Below are 22,418 nucleotides of genomic sequence, written 5' to 3'. Positions count from 1 at the left end.
ATGGCAAGCAGCCTTGGTGTCTTTGTAAAGGGTTACACAAATTCATGGAGAGAAGGGCTATTGATGACTACTAGCCATACTGTCCCTTTTTTTCAGTTCCTTATTTTAAAGTCCCAATTCCTTAATGCTGATGCTAAGCCTTTAACCACAGAAGAGAACTAGTCAGTTCTCTTCTTCCTTGCTGATTGAGTTCACTAGCATGTACAAGTGTGTGTGTGTGTGTGTGTGTGTGTGTGTGTGTGTAAGAGAGAGAGAGAGAATCTTCCCATCTGTATTTTTGCCAAGAAGTGTCAAAAACTGCTTCTTTTTTTAAAAAAACAACAACTCAACGCACATACACACACATACACCCCACAAGCCACCAACTCCTTGATTTTGATTAATATAGAGAAACAAGACTTGGGTTGACTGATAATAAAACTGATAAATGACATCTGAATTACTTGTAGCTGTAATTTATTACATAAAATATCTTTTATTTGACATGCGATTAGTTGCTGGAAGCATCACTCAATCTGACTAGTTTGAACGCGCTCCCAAAATGAACCCCCCAACTTGGAAGGGAAATAAAGGAGGCAGAGTGGGAACACTGGTGCTGTCTGCCGTTGGCATTTATGAAATACTCTAATCCAGAAGTGAGGAGAAATCTGACTCTAAGTGTTTAAATGATTGATAGGGTTTATATATACTTTTCCCCACCTCCCCTAATCTCCTTCATTACATACAAATTCCGGGGAGTTCCTGAGCTAAGGTGTGCAAGGAGTGTTTGCATTGCGCGGGCGTTGTCAGCATCCCGTAATATTTATGACCCTTGTCGGTGGGTGTTCGTGTGCTGGTTTTGCACCTGTGTTTTTTTTAAGAACTCCACCGTCTTTCGTACAAGGGCTGTTGGTTCCTGCTCTCCTTACCCTTGGATGTTAAGGCAGCCACTCAAGTAGGCCTCCTGTGGCAAGTTAAGGGCTGCCTCCAAGGAATCGCTCAAAGAAGTGTCACAGAAATCTGCTTTCTCTGCTTCCAGGCCACAAACGACCAACATGGGCATTTGTTGGCTGACAAAACTTTTTGGAAGGCTGCTTGAGAGATGGGGCAGTGGCCGGTAGCAGAGATTGTTTTTAAAGGGGAATTGCGCAAGGCCACATGAGAGAAGAGGTCTGTGGATGGCTCTTACCATGATAGCTCCACAGAACCTCAGCGTTCAAAGGCAGTCTACCTCAGGATGCCAATTGCTGGAGGCCACCCAGTTGCCCTTATGTACTCCTTGGCTGACTTTCCAGATGTGTTTTTATATATTCAGGAAGATGCTCAGATGGGCGGGGTAATAATAATAATAATAATAATAATAATAATAATAATAATAATAATGATGATGATGATGATGATGATAAAATTCTGGGCAATAGGGCTCTCAGCTGGATGCTGCTGCTGAATAGCTCAGTTGGTTAGAGCGTTGTGCTTATAACATCAAAGTCACAGGATTGATCCCCATATGGAACAGCTGCATATTCCTGCATTTCAGGGGGTTGGACTAGATGATCCTCAGTGTACCTTCCAACTCTACAATTCTATGACTGTTCTGTAGGGCCCTGCTTGGGTAGCTATTTATGTGACACTCTAGCTTAGTATTTTCTATGTGACAGATTATTATATAGATAGGGAGATTGCTGGCCTCCCCGTTAAATATTTTGCAGGCCTTGAGGGGTTCCTTACCAATGCATTAAGAAGAGCTCTGCTGGATCAGGCCAAAGGCTCATTTAGTCCAGCATCCTGCTCTCACAGTTGTCTTATTCTTATTACAGAAAGTGGTAGGTTTTCCCACACAGATCCTAATCCTTCTCCTCAAAGCTGAAGGAACTGTGCAATAAGTCTGCCAAAGTTACTAGTCCACAGGGTTGGGTCCTGGCTCACAGAGTCATTTTTCACTGTCGCATCAGGGGAGCTGGTGCAGAATGTGGGGTGTTTTCTTCCTCCTCTCCTCCTTCTTCTCCTTCCCTTTCCCCTTCCCCTCTCTTCAATTACTTCTTTTCCCCTTTCCTCAGTGCCTTTTATTTTTCGCCACAAGACAGAATTGTTCCACACACCCCTAAAACGAGTAAAATGGCATTTCAGCTCCTCGTCTTTATAGACTCTCTGAACTTTCCGAAAGATCATCTCGGTCCCTTTTCATTAATAATGAAAACCAGGGGGCAATAAAATGTTCTTAGCATGAACATTACAGGGACAGAGGGAGAGATGACAGAGGTCAAAGGCCGCAGATGATGGAGTTGCTATTGGGGGGGGGGGGACTTAGGGAGACCTACAGGTGTTTTCGGAGTCTTCCTGGAGGTCAAAGAAGGAGTGGGACACTGGGGCATGGGCAAAGATCGTGGCAACTATTCCGACATGGTTCATAAGAAGACAGTAACTCCGTAAGAGTGGGGATTTTATTTGCAAGATTTTGAGTTGCTTCTCCTATACAGTGGTATCTCGGGTTACGTACTTAATTCATTCCGGAGGTCCGTTCTTAACCTGAAACTGTTCTTAACCTGAGGTACCACTTTAGCTAATGGGGCATCTTGCTGCCGCCACACCGCTGCCACTCAATTTCTGTTCTCATCCTGAAGCAAAGTTCTTAAACCGAGGTACTATTTCTGGGTTAGCGGAGTCTGTAACCTGAAGCGTCTGTAACCCGAGGTACCACTGTACAGAGTAAACCCATTGAAACGAATGGACCTAAGTGACTAATGATCTTGAACGTTAGCGGGTCTGCTCTGATTTGGAGACAACGCATTGAGTGCATCTATTGTGTAGATTCATTTGGAGTTGAGATTGAAAAATCCAGAGCCAGGACTGGCAGTTACGTTTTCTGAGCCCAGTGAACTCTGGGAACTGTAACTCTGTGATGGGAATAGGGGCATCCTAACAACTCTTAGCATCCTTAACAAACCACAGCTCCCAGAATCCTTTAGGGGGAGCCCTGACTGTTTAAAGAGTTGTGATGGCGCTTTAAATGTGTGGTGCTGATGTGGTTATATATTTGGAATGTATCTTTGGCCAGATGTAATACATACTCTGAACCTGAAGCTTTACAGTATATCCCTGGTTAGACAATTTTACAATTGCTTCTATGGGGAATTACTCCACATTTACTGGAGGCTCTTCCTCAGGGATGGGGGACCTGTAGCCTTCCAGATCTTGTCGGACTTCCAACTTCTATCTGTTCTGACCATTGGCCATGCTAACTGGAGGCTGATAGGAAACAGAGTTTGACCATGTCTGGAGGGTCCTAAGTTCCGCATGTCTGTCCTGTGCCTGGATAAGGAGCGCAGCAACGCAGCCCTGCCTGTTCCTCCTCACTCTTACCTTTTTCGCTTCTGCCCTCCAGGTCCCCCTGGTTCCAGATGGCGGGATTACGGCGCTCTAGCGATTATCATGGCAGGCATCGCTTTCGGCTTCCACCAGCTCTACAAGGTAAGGGATTACCTTCCGACTTTTGTCAAGGCCATGGGATGCAACCTCTTTGCTCTGCACAGAGGTCCCAGGTTTCAGCTCCCAATGGCGTCAGCAGGTAGGGCTGGCAGAAAACCCCCTGTCTAAAATCCTGGACTATTGCTACCAGTCAGTGTGGACAATGCAGAGCAAGGTGCACCAGTGATCTGACTCAGTGTAAGGCAGCTTCCTATGTCTTTAGGCAGTGGTTCTCAAAAAATTTCTCTGGGCCGCAGTTTCAGAATAAAAATTTGCTCGCACCACTCTGATTTCTTTTTATGGATAAGAAGTACACTGGAAAACAAAAAGGAACAACTCCTATCAGTGCTTGATTTATAACCTAGAACGCAACTACTTTATAAACAACAACAACAACAATAATAATTTATTATTTATACCCCGTCCGTCTGGCTATGTTTGTTAAAAATGTAATAAAACATCAAACATTAAAAACTTCCCTAAACTTCAGATGTCTTCTAAAAGTCTAGATAGATGTTTATTTCCTTGACATCTGATGGGAGGGCGTTCCACAGGGTGGGCGCCACTACCGAGAAGGCCCTCTGCCTGGTTCCTTGTAACTTCATTTCCTGCAGTGTGGGAACTGGCAGAAGGCCCTTGGAGCTGGACCTCAGTGTCCGGGCTAAACAATGGGGGTTGAGACGCTCCTTCAGGTATAATATGAAAATGGGACATCGAGAATAATGCAGCTACATACGAACATGACTTAACCCCTCAAATATAATTATAAACAAGTCTCTTACATATATGTATCTTAAGTATGTATAGAAACTCAAGGAAAGGTGTGAGTTTGCTTTTGCCGGGTAATCTCAATTGTATTATGTCTAATATGAGACAGACAAACTCTCATCTCTGCACCAACACAAATAAGCACTTCTCTTTTCTGATCTTTCATATTTGTCTGAGTTGAAAATCCCTGTTCACAACAATATGTCACAGGGAACTGTAGATGAATAGCCAATGCTTTGGAAGAAGAGTCGATACTGTTTCTGCATGTATATCGAAGAAAATTTATTTTTATACTGTACTACACTGAAATGTTGAAATGGTTCTTTGATTGTCCTTGAATCAGTCACACTTTCGCACCCTCTCTGGCTACACCAGTGGGACACACCACACTCCTTGAGAACCACTGTCTTAAGGGAAAGACTCAGTGGCAGAGCTTCTCATTTGCATGCAGAAGGTCCTAGGTTCAATCCCCAGTATCCCCAGGTAGAAGAAGAGGGAGAAATCTGATTCAGTTTGATATAAAAGTGAACCTACCTAATTTTCTTTTCCCAAAACAATGTGAGGACCGAAACACAGCTCTCCGCCAGAGCTCACACTTCTATGAATTTTGTAATGTCATCGTCCAGTTGCTTTTTTTAAAAAAATGCACGTCTTAGGGGAAAGTGTACATAAAAGTGAATATATTCATCAAAATAAAATAGAGAAATGCATTGTGTTGGTGGAAACCATTTGCAAAAATGTGTATGTGATTTCAGAGCTGCGTACAAAAATGTGCTTATTAGGAGAAGTTATCACCAGAAGGCTGACAGATTCACATCAGGATATAAAAAAGGAACTGCTACAGAAATGTAGAGTGCTGAACTTAGGGTTTTTTTTGGGGGGGGGGGTGAGAAACCAAAATTGTCAGATCCGTCCATCCTTATCTCCACGTAGGCCTGTGAATATCCCTTGTCTGAAACCCCGGGGTGCCACTGCTAGTCAACACCAAGTCTGCTTGAATAATGGTCTGTTCTGCCCAATTTAGTCCATAACCCTGCTCCCCACTGATATGCAGCCCCTGGAAGGTTGCACAGCAGGGAATGTGGCCCCTGTAGTGTAGAGAGTTGAGCTCTTGCCATGGAATGTTGTATTGTGTGTGCTTGTGAAAACTTGCCTCTTGCTGCAGAGTTCCCTCGCTCCCTGGACCCCATGCATTCCCACCCCCTGAAAATATACTTTGTAGGTCTGTTTCTGTTAGCAAAAGGAGAGAGTGTTAACTTCATTAGGGCTTATGAGTCAACAAAGCACAGTGCCAGGGGAGTATTTGAGTTTTATCTGCATTTATTGGAAAGATGCCTGCCCCATCTTTCCATCTAAAACTTTGCAGGTGGCTAATGGCTGCAGCTCTGAAAGCAAGCAACTGGGCGGGGAGGGGAAGCTAAAATAATTCTGTTATTCCTTTTTAAAAACTGTTTTAAAAAGTGATACAAAAAAAGTAACAGTAAAATATGAATAAAAAACTGAGTTGGCAACAAGCAACTTTAGGGAGCTTTAGAAAGCCTGGGCAAATTAGAGAGGACTTGAATTGGCACCCAATGCTCATCAAACTATTTGCCATGTGTTGGGTGTAATTCCAAGAAGCTTTTCATCCTGTTGTCACCTACCTCACCTCAGACAGAGGGCTTCCAAAGGTGATTTGAACCAGTTGGGAGCATCAACATAGGTTTCAAACAAACACTAGTTTGTTTAACCAGCCAACTTCAGAAACCATGGTTTGAAGAAACTGGCTAGTTTTACACTGGGGTGGAGAGCCTCCTTTTCAGCCTGAGAGTGTGACACATAAACACACTGTGTACAAGTATTCCTGCTGGTACATGTAACACTAAACCATGGTTTATCATGACACATAAACTCAAGCACTGTGCAAGTGCACAGCCTGCCATTTTACCCAATGCATCTGTGAGATTATTTTTTGAACTCTGGAAAAGACCCTGTAAAACAACTAAACAAAAACAGAAGAATTAATTATTTCAGCTGGTACTGTGCATGAAAACCCATTTCAAGAGATCACACTGTGTGTGGTCGCTGCATGTTTTTCCACCAGGATTTTACCAAAAGCATCCACATGGTCTCTTTATATATAACAATAAGAAAATGCAGTATTAGCTCACAGAACGTTGTGAGTTGTTTGAAAAGGAAAAGTGGAAGATTAGGGCCGATTGGGGTTTGTGTGCAGAATGGTCCACTGGAGGAAAGCGTGCCTGGCTGGATCCTGGAGCAGGATCCTTCCTTTTAGGAGGTGAGAACACATTGCAATAGTCTTTCCTTGCAAGTCCTACTTGTTAAATATACAAACAGGTAAAATAGGACTTTAGCCTCATGTAAAGAGGCAGGAGTGGGAAGTGGGGTAGAGGTAATGGCTCACAGATTTTAGCGGTGACTCTCATTGTGCGAGAGCTAACCCAGGCATTACAAGGGTGTCCCCTCACTTTCATTTGTGAAGTGCTAACAGATATGCAAATACGTAAACGAGGCTGATGCCAGACATCTGTATCATTAACGTTGTAGATCAAGTGGAGAACATATTCCCCCACTCCCAGGCACTTCAATCTTGGGGTTTTATTTTTTTAAAAAAGCATAGTAAACTCTCTTTAAAAAGTACCTTTAAACATTTCTCTCTCCCCAGATAGACACTATTTATTTATTTTTCCTCTTTAAAGCAAAGATTAGAGGCAGATGCTAGGCTTTGTCTTTCTCTATCTAATATTTCCCCCCAGAGGTGGAAGATTAATATTTCTGTTCTGGAGTACAGCAAATCTGAAATTCCCTTTGGGACAGAGATGATGATGATGATTATTATTATTAGTATTATTATTATTATTATTTCAAACTATACCCGCAAGGCTTCAGGGCCTAAAATGCCTTTCTCACCAGTCCCGTCCCCATGGCCTGCTCCAAAGGACTGGAGGCAGAATGAGAGGGAATTCCTATTTGTGAGTCCCGCCTCACATAGGGAACAGGCTGGATGCAGCCCTCCAGCTTCCCTTTCCGGCCCTTGGAGGTTTCCCCAGCCATTTGCCCTGCTTCACACTGCAAGTGTATATGCCTGGCTTGAACTTTAATAATGCTATGGTTTGTGATGTGCCAGCAAATTGTACATCAGAATTGCAAACCATGGTTTGAAGTGGGTTTGTAAACCATAGCTTCCGCTAATGATAGTTTGGCTCAAGGTCTGACTTGGCAAACTTTGGTTACAGTCATAGCTGTACCTCAGAAAAATGGGAGTACAGTGGTGCCTCGCAAGACAAAATTAACCCGTTCCGTGAGGCTCTTCGTATAGTGGTTTTTTCGTCTTGCGAAGCAAGCCCATTGACAGCTTAGCAGATTAGCGCTATTAGCGGTTTAATGGCTTTTAGCAATCAGCTGTTAAGCGGCTTATTAGCGGATCAGCTGATAAGCGGCTTAGGAAAAGGGGGGGAAGGGGGAAAAACCCGCAGGAACTCGCAAGACATTTTCGTCTTGCGAAGCAAGCCCATAGGGAAATTCGTTTTGCGAAGCGCCTCCAAAACGGAAAACCCTTTCGTCTAGCAGGTTTTCCGTCTTGCGAGGCGTTCGTCTTGCGGGGCACCACTGTACAGTCAACCAGCTGTGAGCCAGGGTCTGCATTTGGATGTCATGCTAAACCAAACTCCCCCTTGCAGAGGAGGGAGGAGTACCTAAGCCTGGGAGGGGAGGTAGACGCACTCTCATTACACCAAGCTACAGTTTAACTCTGCCATCTCAATCTGGTGTTTTATCCAACTAAGTCAAAGTAGACTCATTGAAATAAATAGACCAAAGTGAGTAATTTCACTTGGCTTGCCCTGAGTTGAACTAGTATTTGATACATCCATGTATATTTTGGGACAACATCCCCAGCCAGCCTAATATGGGATATGAGACCCAGAACATCCGGAAGGTACGAGATTGGTGAAGGCTGGACTAACATTAGGTCTCAACCAACTCATAGTTTGCTTGTAAGTTTGAAAGTGCAAATCATAGTTTGCTGTGATATCTGAATCAAGTCCCATTGGATGCTAGGCAGTTCTATATATACAGAATCTAACAATCCACCCGGTGCTGATTGAAGTCTTGCAAGGAATACATGGTTCTCAGGGTGCTTGAATTAGGTCTGAAGCAATCCATAGTTTGCCTCTATGGTTGGAAGTGCAAAACCCAGTTTAGTGTGATATCTTAATTGAACGCGATTGGACGCTGGGCCATTGTATGTGTAGCACCCCATCTGGCACTGATTGATGTTTGGCAAGGAATGTGTGGTTCAGATTTCAGGGTGCTTGAGCCAAGCGCAAATGTAGCCCCGTTTCCTTTCCTCCTGTCAACACACTTAGCTTTCTGCTGTTTTGGTGCAGAAATACCTGCTCCCGTTGATCATGGGCGGCAAAGAAGACAGGAAGCAACTGCAGAGGATCGAGTCGAGCATCTCTGAGATGAGTGGCAGCGTGACGCAGACAGGTGAAGATTAATGATTCCATCAGTCCCTGCCCCTCAAAGCCCCTGCTCCCCACGTCTCTCTCTCCCCCCCCCCACGTCTCCTTTCTTCTCGCCCCCACCCCCAGTCTTCCCTCCTTTCCCCAACCTTCTCCTCCATCTCCACTTTATGTGGTGACTTCATTTATCTGCTCTGAGAAATCTGTTCACATTTGCAAATGAAGCCGCCGTCATTTCGGTTTAATTTGAAATTGCTTGTTTACTGTCGGCGCGGCCTCAATTAATTATGTTTTTACGGAAAGGCTCCCAACCTCAGAATATTAATAAGGGGAATAAAATGACAGCCTTTCGAAGGGGCTGTAAAGTTCATTTTTAATTTCTGCTTCTCTGAGGGTTTTCTTTGGGTTTTTTTCCCTCCTGCCCCCTCCTTTTTCTTTTGGGGGACGGGTGGGGGCACCTGCTCTGCTGCCACCCCTTCCCCTTCACATTTTTTTCCTTCTGAGTACTCAAGGCAGGGTCAAGAGAGTCTGTAATTACGCCTCGTCCCCCGACCCTGGAAACCTTCTCTGTTATTGACTCCATAGGGCTATTCTTCATTACACACTGCCCCGACGGATGACCTAGATTAGCTGTTACCTGTCACACTAGTGAAATCTCTCTCCTCTCTCTCTCCCTCTTTTTTTATGAACCTGTTTACTGGTTTATAATTTGAAAAAAGGGGGGTTGGGGGGAACCTCTGAGCAGTGATAATCAGTCCCCTACCACCACAACTGAGTTTTCTTTCCTGGAGACAGGGGGTGGTGGGGAGAATGTATCCAGAGAAGGAATCTTTCCCTCATCTGCTATATTCATGTAAATGACTTTTAACCGGCCCTTTGCCTAGAACATAAGAACAACCCTGCTGGATCAGGCCAGCATCTTGTCCAGCATCCTGTTCTCACAGTAGCCACCCAGGTGCTTCAATAGGAAGCCTGCTAAGCAAGACCTGAGCACAAAAGCGCTCTCCCCTCCTGCGGCTTCCAGCAACTGATATTCAGCAGAATTACTGCCTCTGACTCTGGAGGAAGAGCATAGCCATTATGGCTAGTAGCCATTAGCCTTGTCCTCCAGGAATTTGTCCAATCCCCTTTTAAAGACATCCAAGTTGTTGGCCGCTATTGCCTCCTCCAGGATCGCTACACTGTGTAAAGGAGTCCTTTGTTTTGGTTTGTCCTGACTCTTCCAACCATCATCTTCATTGGATGTCCATGTGCCCTAGCGTTATGAGAAAAAAAACTTCTCTCTGCTTTCTCCATGCCGTGCATAATTATTTGATTCATGTGCTGTTGTAAGAGCATAGATGCAGAGCACAGGAGCATCTTCTAAAGCAGGGGGAGGGTAACTGCTACTTTTGAATTGCCCAGCAATGAAACTGCTAGAACATTTTTGCAAAGCTAAGCAGGGTTTCATATTGAATGGAAGAACACATGTTGAGATTACTGCATTGCAGGGGGTTGGACTAGATGACCCACAGGACCCCTTCTAACCCTACAGTTCTATGAATCTGTGTTGTTTTCCCAATCTCCCAATAGGGGAAGGGCTGTAGCTTAGCGGTAGAGCACCTGTCTTGCATGCAGGAGGTTCCTTGTTCAGTCCCATTCAGTGTATTTTGCAGATGTGATTTGGGCATCTGTTCCTTCTTTGCTGTTGCCGCTTATTCCAGGAGTGTTGTCCTCTTCCAAACCATATACAGACCTCAAGCGCGAAGGAGAGCTTCCCCCCGTGCAGTTCAGAGGTAGATAAATGACACCGAGGCTGCGCGAGTTCAGGGAGACAGTGCAAATCATAAACTGATATAATTAGAAGGGAGAGGTTTTGGATAGATATACTGTGGGCTTATAGACACCTATACAAAGGGAAGATAAAGTAGAAATAGGGGAGGTTAGATAACAGTGCAGGTAGATTATCCATGGCGTTGATAAATTATAAGAGGTTCGGGAAAGCAAAAGCCACTGATAAATTAGACGTAGGAAGAATGGAGGCATCTTGTAGTTGGACATCAGAACACTTTTTAAAAAAGGAGTCTCTGTGCATTTGTTGCGATCTCATTTCCCCCTCGGTTTCCTTCCTCTTTTAAAACAGTGACTCAACTTCAGACAACTTTAGCTTCTGTCCAGGAACTTCTAATCCAACAGCAGCAGAAAATCCAGGAGCTCGCTCAAGAACTGGCTTCCTCCAAGGTATCTCTCATCACCCTTTACCCTTTCGATAACTGCAAAAATGGGTCCTCAAACAGCTTGCAAAAGCAATTGCCACGAAATATGCTACAGTGGCTTTTTTTTTTTTAAAAAAAAGGATTTGACAGGTGTGTGAAGGGGAGTTGCTGGGGAGCACGATCAATGTACCGCATCCGTGTTTTAAATCAGGCTTACTAAAAGCCAGAGCAGGCATTCATGCAGAGATGCAGCGGGGAGCGTCCTTTCTGCTTAGTGTTCCCAGCTCCCAGGAGCCTTTAGTCCAGGCATTTGGAACCTCTGATCCACCTGATCTTGCTGGACTACAATTCCCATCATCCCTGGCCTTTGGCCACGCAGGCTGCAGTGAGTTGGCAGAAACATCTGGAGGGCACAAATGCTACCCTAAATAATTTGGTACCAGGAGAAAGGGAATCCAGCCTCCCAAGCCCCCATTCACTCATTTTTCTTTTGGGGAGACAGAAGGTCTTGCTGGCGGCCTGGAGCCAGCCAGGAAATTGGGAGACTCTCTCTTCTGAGTCTGAGAAGTGTTAAGATCAAGAGCATATGTTACACTTTAAGGAGAGAAAAGGAGCTTGTTGGGATGGGGAGTCTTTCAAGATTCCTCCTCCTCCCTCTTTCTTCTTCTTTCTTCTTTCTAAAGCCCTCCTCTGAAAATAGTGACACGTGCTGCTGTTTATACAAAACAATGTGTGTATGTATGCATTTTTTTTCCATTTCATAGCATTCATATACTAGATTGCAACAAAACCTTAAAGTGCTTTACATTTGTTTGTTTTTAAAAAATTAGTCAACGAAAGGCATTTGAAAGTACTTATTTAAAAACCAATTGACAGTAGGGAGGAAAAGAACATGTCAGCATTCTGTGTGTCCAGATAGGATTTGCCTAAACATAAACGTTTCAAGCAGGCACTGAAAAGTGTACAGTGTACATCAATAGGCAGGGAGTTCCAAAGTTTAGGTGGATGTCGTTGGGCTATAGTTCCCATCATCCTCCCTGACCATTGGGCATGCTGGCTGCATTTGGGAATTGCAGTCCAACGTCTAGAAGCTGCCAGGTTGGGGAAGTCTTCCCTAAACTTTAGCAGTTAAAAACAACAAAAACCCCAACCATAGTTTTTTCAGCTGTGCTCTTTAAGTTTTTATGTCGGCTTTTCAGACTCCTGCTGACATGCTGTAAAAAATGAAAAAGAAGGGCTTTAAGTAATTAAAAGGAAAAAAAGAAAAGCCTGCTACATTCATTTGTTTGTGTGTGTGTGTGTGTAGTCTTGAATTTTCTACCACTTTTGTTTCTGGGGTTTTTGTTTTTGTTTTTTGTTGTTGTGGCTGTTTAAAAGAAGCTGGCTTAAAAAGCCCCAGATGTCAGGTTTTTATTTCTTAAATCCTGCAGCATCTGGCACCATATGTGTTTTGGAAATCCGAATCCCTTTTGCACAGGCCAGCAAGTGGAAACCACTCTCTGCTCCTTTAATGTGCTTCTGCAGTTTTCAAAGGGCTCCGAGAGAGCGAGAGCCAAAAACGGTGGCTTGTGGATTCCCTGCTGCCTCAGAGGCTCAGGGAGTGGCAGCCTCCCTGGGGAACACATCTGTGCCTGGGTTGTCAGCTACTATGGAGCTGAGCCTGTCACTGCCAGAAAGGCAGGCTAGGGCGGGGGGGGGGGGGGAGGCTGCAATGGTTGCTGCCAAAGCAGCAGCAGCAGCAGCAGCAGCAGCAGCTGGGAGCCGCTTCCAAGCAAGATGATATGAGCTGAGACTTAGATAGCCCATCCAAGGATTACACCTGGCATGGATGGACTTTCTGGATCACCACTTAAAACAAAACAACAACTTGAAGCCCAAGGATGAAAGAATGGCTTTGGCTTAGTGGCTAAGCACCTGTCTTGCATGCAGAAGGCCCCAAGGTTCATTCTCCAGGTAGGGCTGGGTGTCGTTCCCCCCCTCCCCGAGACCATACAAGGATTACACCAGGCATGGATGGACTTCAGAGTTGCAGGATCCCCCTTCTTTAAAAACACAAACACACTCTGGAACCCGGAGGATCAGGAAATGACCATAGCTTAGTGGAAGGACACCTGTCTTGCTTGCAGTTGGTCCCAGATTCAATCTCCATGGGATGTCCCTGATCTGAGGCCCTGGAGAGCTGGTTCCAGTCAATGCAGACAGTACTGAGAAAGGTGGATCCGTTTTCTGACTCAATCCAATCCAGTATAAAACAGCTTCTTGTATGTTGCTATGTCTTAAGCGAAGGGTTGTAGCTCAGTGGTAGAGCATCTGCTTTGCATGCAGAAGGTCCCCAGGTTCCTCAGTGGCAAAATGGTGGCTTATGGGCAGAACCTGTTGCCTCCTTCACCCCTGAGCCTTGCACTGCAACTACTTGTGACAACTGGTTACAGTTATGCCAGAGTTATTGCAAGGTCAGGGATACTAACTCTCCACCCCACAAAAAGCCCTTTACTGTTGTTGCTATGGTTAGAAAACTATGAGTTAGAACATTTTGGGGTTAGTTAAGGGCGGGCAGGCAGGCTTGCAGGGTATACCTTAAAAACACCCCCCCCCAAAAAAAAAAAAATCCACCAGGCAGATCCTGGTGCAAAAGTCCTGTGGTTGGAGAGCTCAAGGTAATTCCATGCACAAATTCGTACATCCATTATGCTCACCAGAGTTCCACTATCTCATTTCACTCCCTCTTTGGCCTTCAATAAAAATTGTTTATTTTAAAACAAAATCTAGGCAGGCCTGTCCTCATGTGCTGCCCCCTAACTCCTAGCTGTTGTGGCGGAAACATCTGCCTGCAACCTTTATGATTCCTTTGAAAGACAAACAACGCCGTCCTCGGAAATGCTTTTGAGAGCCTGTGTTCTTGGGATACTTTCTCTTGAGGAGAGTGCACGTCTGAGTTCACCTGCCTTTGACCAAGACTTCCTCTTTGCACCCTAGGCCACGACGTCCACTAACTGGATCCTGGAATCTCAGAATATCAATGAGCTGAAGTCGGAGATTTATTCGTTAAAAGGGCTGCTTCTAAACAGGTATGCAATAATACAGAACCAAAAGAACCTACGGAGAGACTGGCAGCAGGAACAGGCTAATGGCCCATCTGAGTCCAGCATCCTCTTCCCTCTCAGTGGCCATCCCAGTGCCTGTAGGAAACACGCAAGCAGGATTCAAACACAACAACACTCTCCCCCTGTTGGAGGAAGTTCTAAGGGGCCAATTTCTCAATAATGCAACCCACAGACCCACTGGGCCTCTCTGCAAACCTGTCATTCTTTTTTCCTGTGCTTATATACTGCTTGATACCAAAACAGTCTCTAAGTGATTTACCAACAGATTAACAAATCATAGGGGTTGCATCCAGTGTTAGTCCTGCTCAAAGTATACCCATTGAAATTAATAGACACAAGTGACTATCTTAGGCCTGTTAATTTCAGTGGCTAGATCCATTGAAAACATGAAGTGAGGTCCATTAATTTCAGTGGGTCTGCTCGGAATAAAACCTAGTTCAATGCCACCTAGTGGGTCTACTCTGAGCAGGACTTAGTGGGAGCAGAGGAGGGTTCTCGCTCCTGTGCTGCAGCATTCTGTACTAGCTGTGGTTTCCAGGGCAGGGGCAGCCCCACAGAGTGAATTGCAGTAATCCAGATGCCAATGTCTGAACTCTTGCTGTCATACCTTCCCAGTCCAAGAATAGTTGGAGCTGCCCTACCAGGCATAGCTGGTCCCAGGCCCTTCTCTATTCAGGGAGGGAGCTGGACTTTAGGAGCTGGCTAATGAATCTAGCATCTTCAGAGTCTGCCTCCTCCCCCTCCCCCTCACTGCTGTCACTGGTTCTTAAAAAAACAACCATTGGGATATGTGGGGTGATGCACTGTATGTCTAAAGGAGAGGTGGAGATTCTTGTTCAGCCCAAGGGCCACATTCCCTTCTGGGCAACTTTCCAGGAGCCACATGCCAGTGGTGGGTGGGGCTAGAGGCGAAAGTGGGCAGAGCAATGGATGTACCTTTGTGCAGTAGGTTGGTTTGTACATACACACTCACATACAACTCTGTGTCCTCTATGAAGGCAAGCAAGAGGCATTTTTCACTGTTCAAGGACACATTTCCAGCCAGGCAGAGACACTCAAGGAGCGTACAAAGCACAGCCAGTGTGGGGTGTGGCTAGGAAGAGAGGGTGTGGCCTGGGGAGGGTACCAAGGGCCAAACGGAGAGGACCAGGGGGCCACATTTTGCCCCCGGGCCTGGGATTTCCCCCCTGGCCTAAACCTATTTCTCATGCAGAACTCCAGTGCTCTGTTGCTGCCAGCAATTGCTAGGTGAGCCAAACAAGGACACCCGTGCTCTTGTCTGTGTGTCCGCAAAGGGACATCTCATCATTAACAGGAAATTCATTGTCGACATTGGGGTGTGTGTGTATATGTGTGTATTAATGCAGCTGTGGAGATAAGTGCTTTTGGAAAATATATTTCTTAAAATAAATAAACAGAACCAGCCAGCTCAAGCCCTCCCTTTGCAGCAAAGCAAGAGGCCGTGACACCGCAGCCAAGGAGAAAAGCCTCCAAATTGAATTTCTTGATAGCATTTACGATACTGGTGAATAATGCGGAGCGTTTGCTCGTTTGCATGCAGAGGAGGTGGCGGACGTTTCCGATACGGGGTTTCTTCCATGGCTAAGGGGGAAAGGCTTTGCCAAGAGGGTCAGACATCCTCTCGTTTTCATTCCACCTCTGGAAATCCCTACATGTCCCTGACACTACATAGGGCTTGTCTAAGAAACAGCTCCTAGCCTACAATAGTGACTAACACAGTGTTCTGGGTTAACAGCCGGCCATGGAAGCCTGTTGAGGATTCCTGAATGCAGGTGTGGGGGTGATCTCAGGCCCATGGGACAAATGCAGCCTCTCCAGGCCTCTCTATCTGGCACCCAGGCCTCTGGCACCCCCTCTCTCCAGGCCTTGCTTCCTCACTGGCCTTGCTGTGCACACTTCTTGATTATTTATGCCTGGCTGGAACATGTCATTGAACTTTGATAATGCCTCTTGCTTGCCTGAATGGGGGATAGAGAGAGGGGTTTGTGTGTTTGCAGAACCTCTGGCATTTGCATGACTGGAAGGTGGCCTACTGTACAAAGGTAAGAATCACTCACTCTTGTGATCTGGTCTTGCTTGTGAATTTCTCATTGGTGCATCTGGTTGGCGGCTGTGAGAACAGGAGCTCTTCTTAGGTCCTTTATGGACGAGTAGCAATTCAGCAGGTCACGGAGCTGGATCTAAGCTGCTCTGTTTCTTCCCTTCCTCCCAGGAGGCAGTTCCCTCCCTCTCCATCTGCGCCTAAAATCCCATCCTGGCAGATCCCGGTGAAGCCCTCCTCGCCCTCCAACCCCGTAACCAACAACCACAACACCAGTAGTGACATCTCCCCCGTCAGCAACGAGTCCAACTCCTCCTCGCCCGTGAAGGAGAACCACAGCCCCGAAGGGCCCAAGGTCAGCTGCCACCTGCTGGGCCCCGAGGAAGGGGGTGAGGCGCTGATCGACCTCAAGGGGCAGGTCCGGATGGAGGTCCAAGGGGAGGAGGAGAAGCGGGAGGGCCAAGGCGACGAGGAGGGGGAGGAGGAAGAGGAAGAGGACGAAGACGACGATGTCAGCCATGTAGACGAGGAAGAATGTGTGGACGTCCAGACGGAGGACCGGCGAGGAGGTGATGGGCAAATCAACGAGCAAGTCGACAAGCTACGGAGGCCCGAGGGAGCCAGCAATGAGAACGAAATTGACTAGTGCGGCTGGGGAGGGGTGCCACCTGCTCAACCCTCACCCTCCGTACCTCTTGGCCGTGCTCTGTTCCTCAGGCCTCTCTCCCTGCCCAGTGATTTCTCCCCGTCTCGCCTCTGTGATTCAACACAAGTAGCGTTGTGACCATCTTGCAAACCAAGCAGCCTGTGGGCCAAGGTCTGAGCAGCCCCTCACCCGCTGGTTCCGCTTTCCAGTGGCTCCCCTTTATTTCACGCTACAAGCCACTCTTCCCCCACATTGCACCTCCGAAAGGGGCTTGGTTGCCACTCGGCCCACACCGCAGCCAGAGAAATGGGCCTCCTTGCTGACAACATAACACAAATCCAAATATCAAACGATGGACTCAGGTTCCATCCTGTCTGTTCCTAAACTCTCTTCCTCTCCGGCAACCATCTAACTCGACTAACATCCCCTTTGCAAACAAAGCGTGGGGGCTACTGCCTTCTGAGTGACTCCCCACAGCCACGGGGGGATACCTATCTCTCTCCCTCTTGTGACCTATTTCCTCCCCACCCCCTAGTTCAGTTACAGATTGAAAAAACATCCCCACCTTTTATGAAACGCAAATGTTTTTTGTGGAGTTCCCAGATTCTCTTGCTTCCATTTCATTTCTGAACAAAGCGGTTGTCTTCTGAAGATCCCCTAACTCCCTCTTTTTCCTAGGGTTGTGAGCTAAGTTCTGCTAAGAGTAGACCCACAGAAATTAATGGGCCTAAGTTAATTATGCCTATTAATTCCCATGGGTCTCCACTGAGTAGGATTAGAATGGGAGACAGTGTTTTGGGAACAATAGTGTGGCATGTTTGCTGGCAGAGTGATTTGCTACATTAGAGGGAGCAATTCTGTGAAGGCTTGGGTTGTTGGCCCAGTTTCTTAACATCTCCTGCCCCATCCCAAAAAAAATGTCCTGTGCCTGAGGCTTAGCTCTGCTGCTCCCCCTTCCTCTCTCTCTCATCCTTTACTCCTCTTTTTCTCCCTTTCTTCATGAGTCCTCATTTCTCCTTGCTGTTAAATGCCTAAAGCAAGCTCATGATTTTCCCTGAAGAAGGAAAAGGTACCGAGCCCAGTTCCCCTTCTGTCTCCTTCCCAGTTCCAGTATAGGTCCTTGGCATGACCATTGACTGCTCAGTTCTTCTAAGTCCATTTTGGGGAGCTCTCCTGACATTCCTGAACTACAACTCCCATTAGCCCCAGCAAGCATGGGCAATGGTCTGGGACAATGGGAGTTGGCTTTTAGCAACATCTGGAGGGCCAAAGGTTTCCCATTCCTGATAGCTGGAAGCTCTGTCCAGAAAAGAAGCTCCCTGTCATGTCTCTGCATGAGTAGCTGCTCTGACTTTTATGAAGACTGGTTTAAACAGTGGATGGGGCAGCTGTTTCCTTCCAGGTGTTGTTGAACACCAGGCCCCTGTCAGCCCCAGCCAGCATAAGAGCTGAGCAACACCTGGAGGTTCAGAGGTTCCCCATGCCTTTTCCAAGTCATTGGGCCTGAACAAAGGAAACAAGGAGGCCCCTCAGATGTGCCAGGCAGAGTCTACGATCTTTGTGTGGAGGCCTGTTCCTTGCACCTGTGTCACCCTTCCTCCCCGCATCCACCCCCCCATCCCTCTTGCCCACCTCACTTTTGCCTTACTGCAGGGATGGGAAAGAGTACAACTTCACTGAACTACAATTCCCATCATCCTCCCCTGACCACTGGCTGCTGCTACAGGGGCTGATGGGAACTGAAGCCCAAAAACATCATGGAGGGCTATGAAGGTCCTCAACCCACATCCCTGCCTTATTGGGTGGAGTAAATGGTCCAGCGATGTCCGGTCTCTGTTCACTTTTTCATTCAAAGAAAGAGAGGAAAAATATATAGATAGATATTTAAAAGAGCCTCGATTCCTGTTAACTAACATCTCTCGGGTCTCTCACTGCCTCCTCATCCTCACCAAGAGGCGAAACCGAAAAAAATGTGCTTGTCCGTGTGATCATGTATAGAATCCAACTATAAAATATGATTGTATATAATTGTAATAAATATGAGTTACCACTATTTAACGCCGGGCGCTTTGCTGCTATGGCTGTAGTTTATTTTTCGAAATCGCCTGCCTGTTTTCAGCTGGGAACAGAGGTAGGATGGATTCCAGAACCGAATCCTCTTTAGGAAAAAAGAAAAGTCGGGGAAGGAGTGTAGTTCGCTGCTGTTAAATATCTTTAAAAGTAAACAGATTTCATGTCCAAACCACAATTAGCTCCACACTCTTCACTTAAGGAGCAGCTCAGACAAGGGACATGGAGCTACCTCCTTATTATCGCCTCTGAAAATGCGCTTTTTGCAACTGTGTTCCACGGTCCAAACAGTTGACTTTCGTTTTTAACTGTTCAAGTGATTTAACCTCATTTTGATTAGTGTGAGGAGGTTCCAGGCAGTTTTTGTACTCTTTTAAAGAAGAATTGATCTCCTGTTTTGCTTATGGGAACATTTATTTATGTTCACACAATTAGCCTACGGAACTAGTTTCCACAAGGTGTGAGGCTAAGGTCACAAGCTTAGATGGCTCTGTACTGAATTAGGCAAGCCCATGGAGGATAGGTATGCCAGTGGTTACGACTGCTAACAAAGCAACAAGTTTCTAGCGCTTACATCAGTGAAAATGACCTTGAAAATATTGTCACAGACGCCTGCTGAAATCTCACAGGACAGAGGGGGTGACAAATAAGATTCTCGTTGGGTGGAGGACTAAGGTTCCTGTGCTAGGTATTGTTCCTTTTCACAACTTATGAACCTAACAATAAATTGTAGGGGGAAACTTTAAAAAAAAGAAAGCCATAGAGAACAGTATTGCAATTTAATTGGATTTGAATAATTCATACAGCCACAAAATTAGGAATTGTAGGAAACTGTCATACCAGTATTTGTCTGTCCAGCCCAGGATCGTCTGTTCTGACTGGCAGTCACTCTCTGAGGGTCGCAGGCACATTAGGGTCCAACTGGAGATGCCAGGGATTGAACCTGGGACCTTCTGCATGGCATATATATGTGCTCTCTATTACCAAGCTATGACTTTTTCCTTAAATCACAGGAATACAGGCCTTATACCCATTCAAAGCATTGGTCTGTCTAGCTCAGTATTGTCTACACTGGTTGGCAGCAGTCCTTCAGGGTTTTCAAAGAAGGGACATTCCTAGCCCTACCTGGAGATGCCCGGGACTGACCGCATTGCAAAGCCTGTCTGCCTCTGCCACTCAGTTGTGGTCCCTTCCCAAAATTTTAATTGCCACGAGTGCACAAGACACGCAGCACTGCATCTCTCCAGAAGCAAGGAGCATCAGGGACCATTTGTGATATTCCTTGGTATAGTGAAGCTACTTCCTTTGTGGCCCGGGAGCACTTCAAAAGTTTTGTGTACAGCACACGTAAATTTAGCAGTGTCCTCACTTAGCAGAATTATTTGCCCTCTTTAAAAGAAATGAGTGATTCCTGGATCTTTCCCCCACTGTGTCTGGTACACGGTGACATTTTCATGCTTATGGGGCGAGAGAAGGGACCTTTCCATGACTGTATTTAGACCTGTTATTGAATGCAGTGATTTCTCATTCCTTAAATGGACGAATATCTTTCCCAGGAGTCTCTCTCTCTCCCCCTCCCTCTCTCTCCTTTTAACGCTCATGAAGAACATTACATTTAGCTAAAACAAGGCAAATTTTGAAGGGTGTTTGAAAGTAAAAGCTTTTCTCAGAAGATTCCCCCCGCCTGCCCTGCTTTGTCTCTCACAAGCCAAGAATCTTTTGTCAGATGGAAACAACAGGACCAGAACGCAAAGAAGGTCTCATGATGAAAATGCATTGTCCCGTCAGTGCCCACTTTATATACATAGAAGGATTTGAAAATAGCTGCTTGGACAGCGGCAGTCGCTTGGAGAATGTGGAAAATTATGTTGGGGAATTATTTGAAAAGGGTGACTTACGAGGTTTACAATACAAACAGGATAATTTTGCTCCTACTGTTTCCACTGGATAGTAGGTACCAAAGAACCATTTAAACAGGGATTTTTAAAAAATTTTTTTAGGAGAAAGACTTTGGTTCTTACTTCCTTGGTTGAAAGCCTTTAATACAAATACAGTTTTTTTTCTGGGGGTACTACGCACACCCTTAAACATTTTGTGAATCTTTTTATTTTTGTCCATTTACTGTATTTATTTTTCTGGATTTGAACTATAAAATGGTGGTTTTCTTGAATCAAAATGAGAATACCCCTAAACATTTTTAAAGGAAAAAAAGCATTGCTTTTATACATACAAAATCCAGTTAGTGACCACATCTCATAGTTATCTTGGGAAAGGAGCCTCTGAACTCTCCTCAGTCTCTGGTTCGCTTACCTGGGGTGAATTAGTTAATAGCAGGTAAAAAATTGACTAGGGGCTGAGGACCTTTCAATTTCTCCATCTTGGGAAAATTTCCCATGAGGGTCCCAAGATGGTTAATTGTAATGGGAGGGTAGGGAGCTGCCTTAACATGCCACACTATCTGATGAAGGGGTGGAACATCTTCCTCCATGAGAAAAGGTTATGACATTTGGGCCTTTTTAGTTTAGAGAAAAGGTAAGTAGAAGGAGACATGATAGAGGTGTACAGAACTATGGGTAGGTATGTAAAAAGTGGACAGAGGAAACGTCCCTGTCCCCCCATAACACTAGAACTCGGCGACATCTAATTGTGCTGAATGCTTGGAAATTCAGGACACACAAAGTCCTTCACACTGTGTAGCGAAACCTATGGAACTTGCTGCCACATGAAGTTGTGATAGCCACCAAGAGGTTTAGACAATTCCATGGATGGCTACTAGCCACAGTGCCTATGTTCTACCTCTGAATGCCAGGTGCTTGAAATCACTCAGGTCTCGCTTCTGAGCTTCTCATCAGCAACTGGTTGGCTGCTATGTGAACAGGATGCTGAACAAGACACAGCAGGTGGGTCTTCTTAATGTTCTTATGTCCAGTGTTCCCAGAGAACCTGCGGCTCTTCTGATATTGCTGGACTACACCTCCCATTATCCCATTGTCCCTGGTGGTTGGGGCCGATCGGAGTTGTAGTCTAATCATATCCCGAGGGCTGCAGGTTCCCCATGGGATTATACCCCAGACCTTCTCTTCATAAAACATATGTTCAACATCTGAGTGATGAGTGAAGCCTGCTTGTGTGGACTTCTGAATTATTCCATATGACCTGATCTGCAAGGAGTAGCTATGACTCGTGCACCTATATAGATTCTTCCCTGTTGGGCCTGTTACTTTAAGCTTTAAAAGGCTCAAAGGCCTGGCCTTTAGTTGCTAGCCATTCTTCTTTGTGAGCCTATAGGTCAGGGATCAGCAAACTTTTTCAGTAGGGAGCCAGTCCACTGTCCCTCAGACCTCGTGAGGGGCCGGGCTATATTTTTTTCGGGGGTGGGGGAATGAACAAATTCCTATGCCCCACAAATAACCCAGAGATGCATTTTAAATAAAGGGACACATTCTACTAATGTAAAAACACTCTTGATTCCCGGACCGTCCTCGGGCTGGATTTAGAAGGCGATTGGGCCGGATCCGGCCCCCGGGCCTTAGTTCGCCTACCCATGCTATAGGTCCTTAATTATTCTGGTTCCAGAGGGGGGAAAGCACCTTTTCTAACACTACAGAATGGACAGTCTTGGTCTGGTAAGGTTTGGGGGCTTTAATTATGATGCTTGAATTT

General features: G+C 45.8%; 1 protein-coding gene across 1 annotated transcript in view; it reads left to right on the top strand.

Annotated features, from left to right (window-relative positions):
• Window positions 1-18,738, top strand: part of PEX14 (peroxisomal biogenesis factor 14) — a 114,728-nt gene extending 95,990 nt beyond the window's left edge. Inside the window, exons 5-9 of the mRNA XM_083750279.1 lie at window positions 3,362-3,447; window positions 8,601-8,703; window positions 10,801-10,898; window positions 13,850-13,941; window positions 16,211-18,738. Coding sequence (XP_083606405.1) covers window positions 3,362-3,447; window positions 8,601-8,703; window positions 10,801-10,898; window positions 13,850-13,941; window positions 16,211-16,685 — 854 coding nt within the window. The 3' untranslated portion in view covers window positions 16,686-18,738. The remainder of the gene's footprint in view (window positions 1-3,361; window positions 3,448-8,600; window positions 8,704-10,800; window positions 10,899-13,849; window positions 13,942-16,210) is intronic.
• Window positions 18,739-22,418: the final 3,680 nt, after the last annotated feature.

Source organism: Podarcis gaigeae (assembly GCF_964106915.1).
Source record: "Podarcis gaigeae genome assembly, chromosome: 8".
In the NCBI taxonomy this organism is placed as follows: domain Eukaryota; kingdom Metazoa; phylum Chordata; class Lepidosauria; order Squamata; family Lacertidae; genus Podarcis; species Podarcis gaigeae.
Note: the sequence above shows the minus strand (reverse complement) of the source record. Positions and strands in the feature narration are given on the sequence as shown.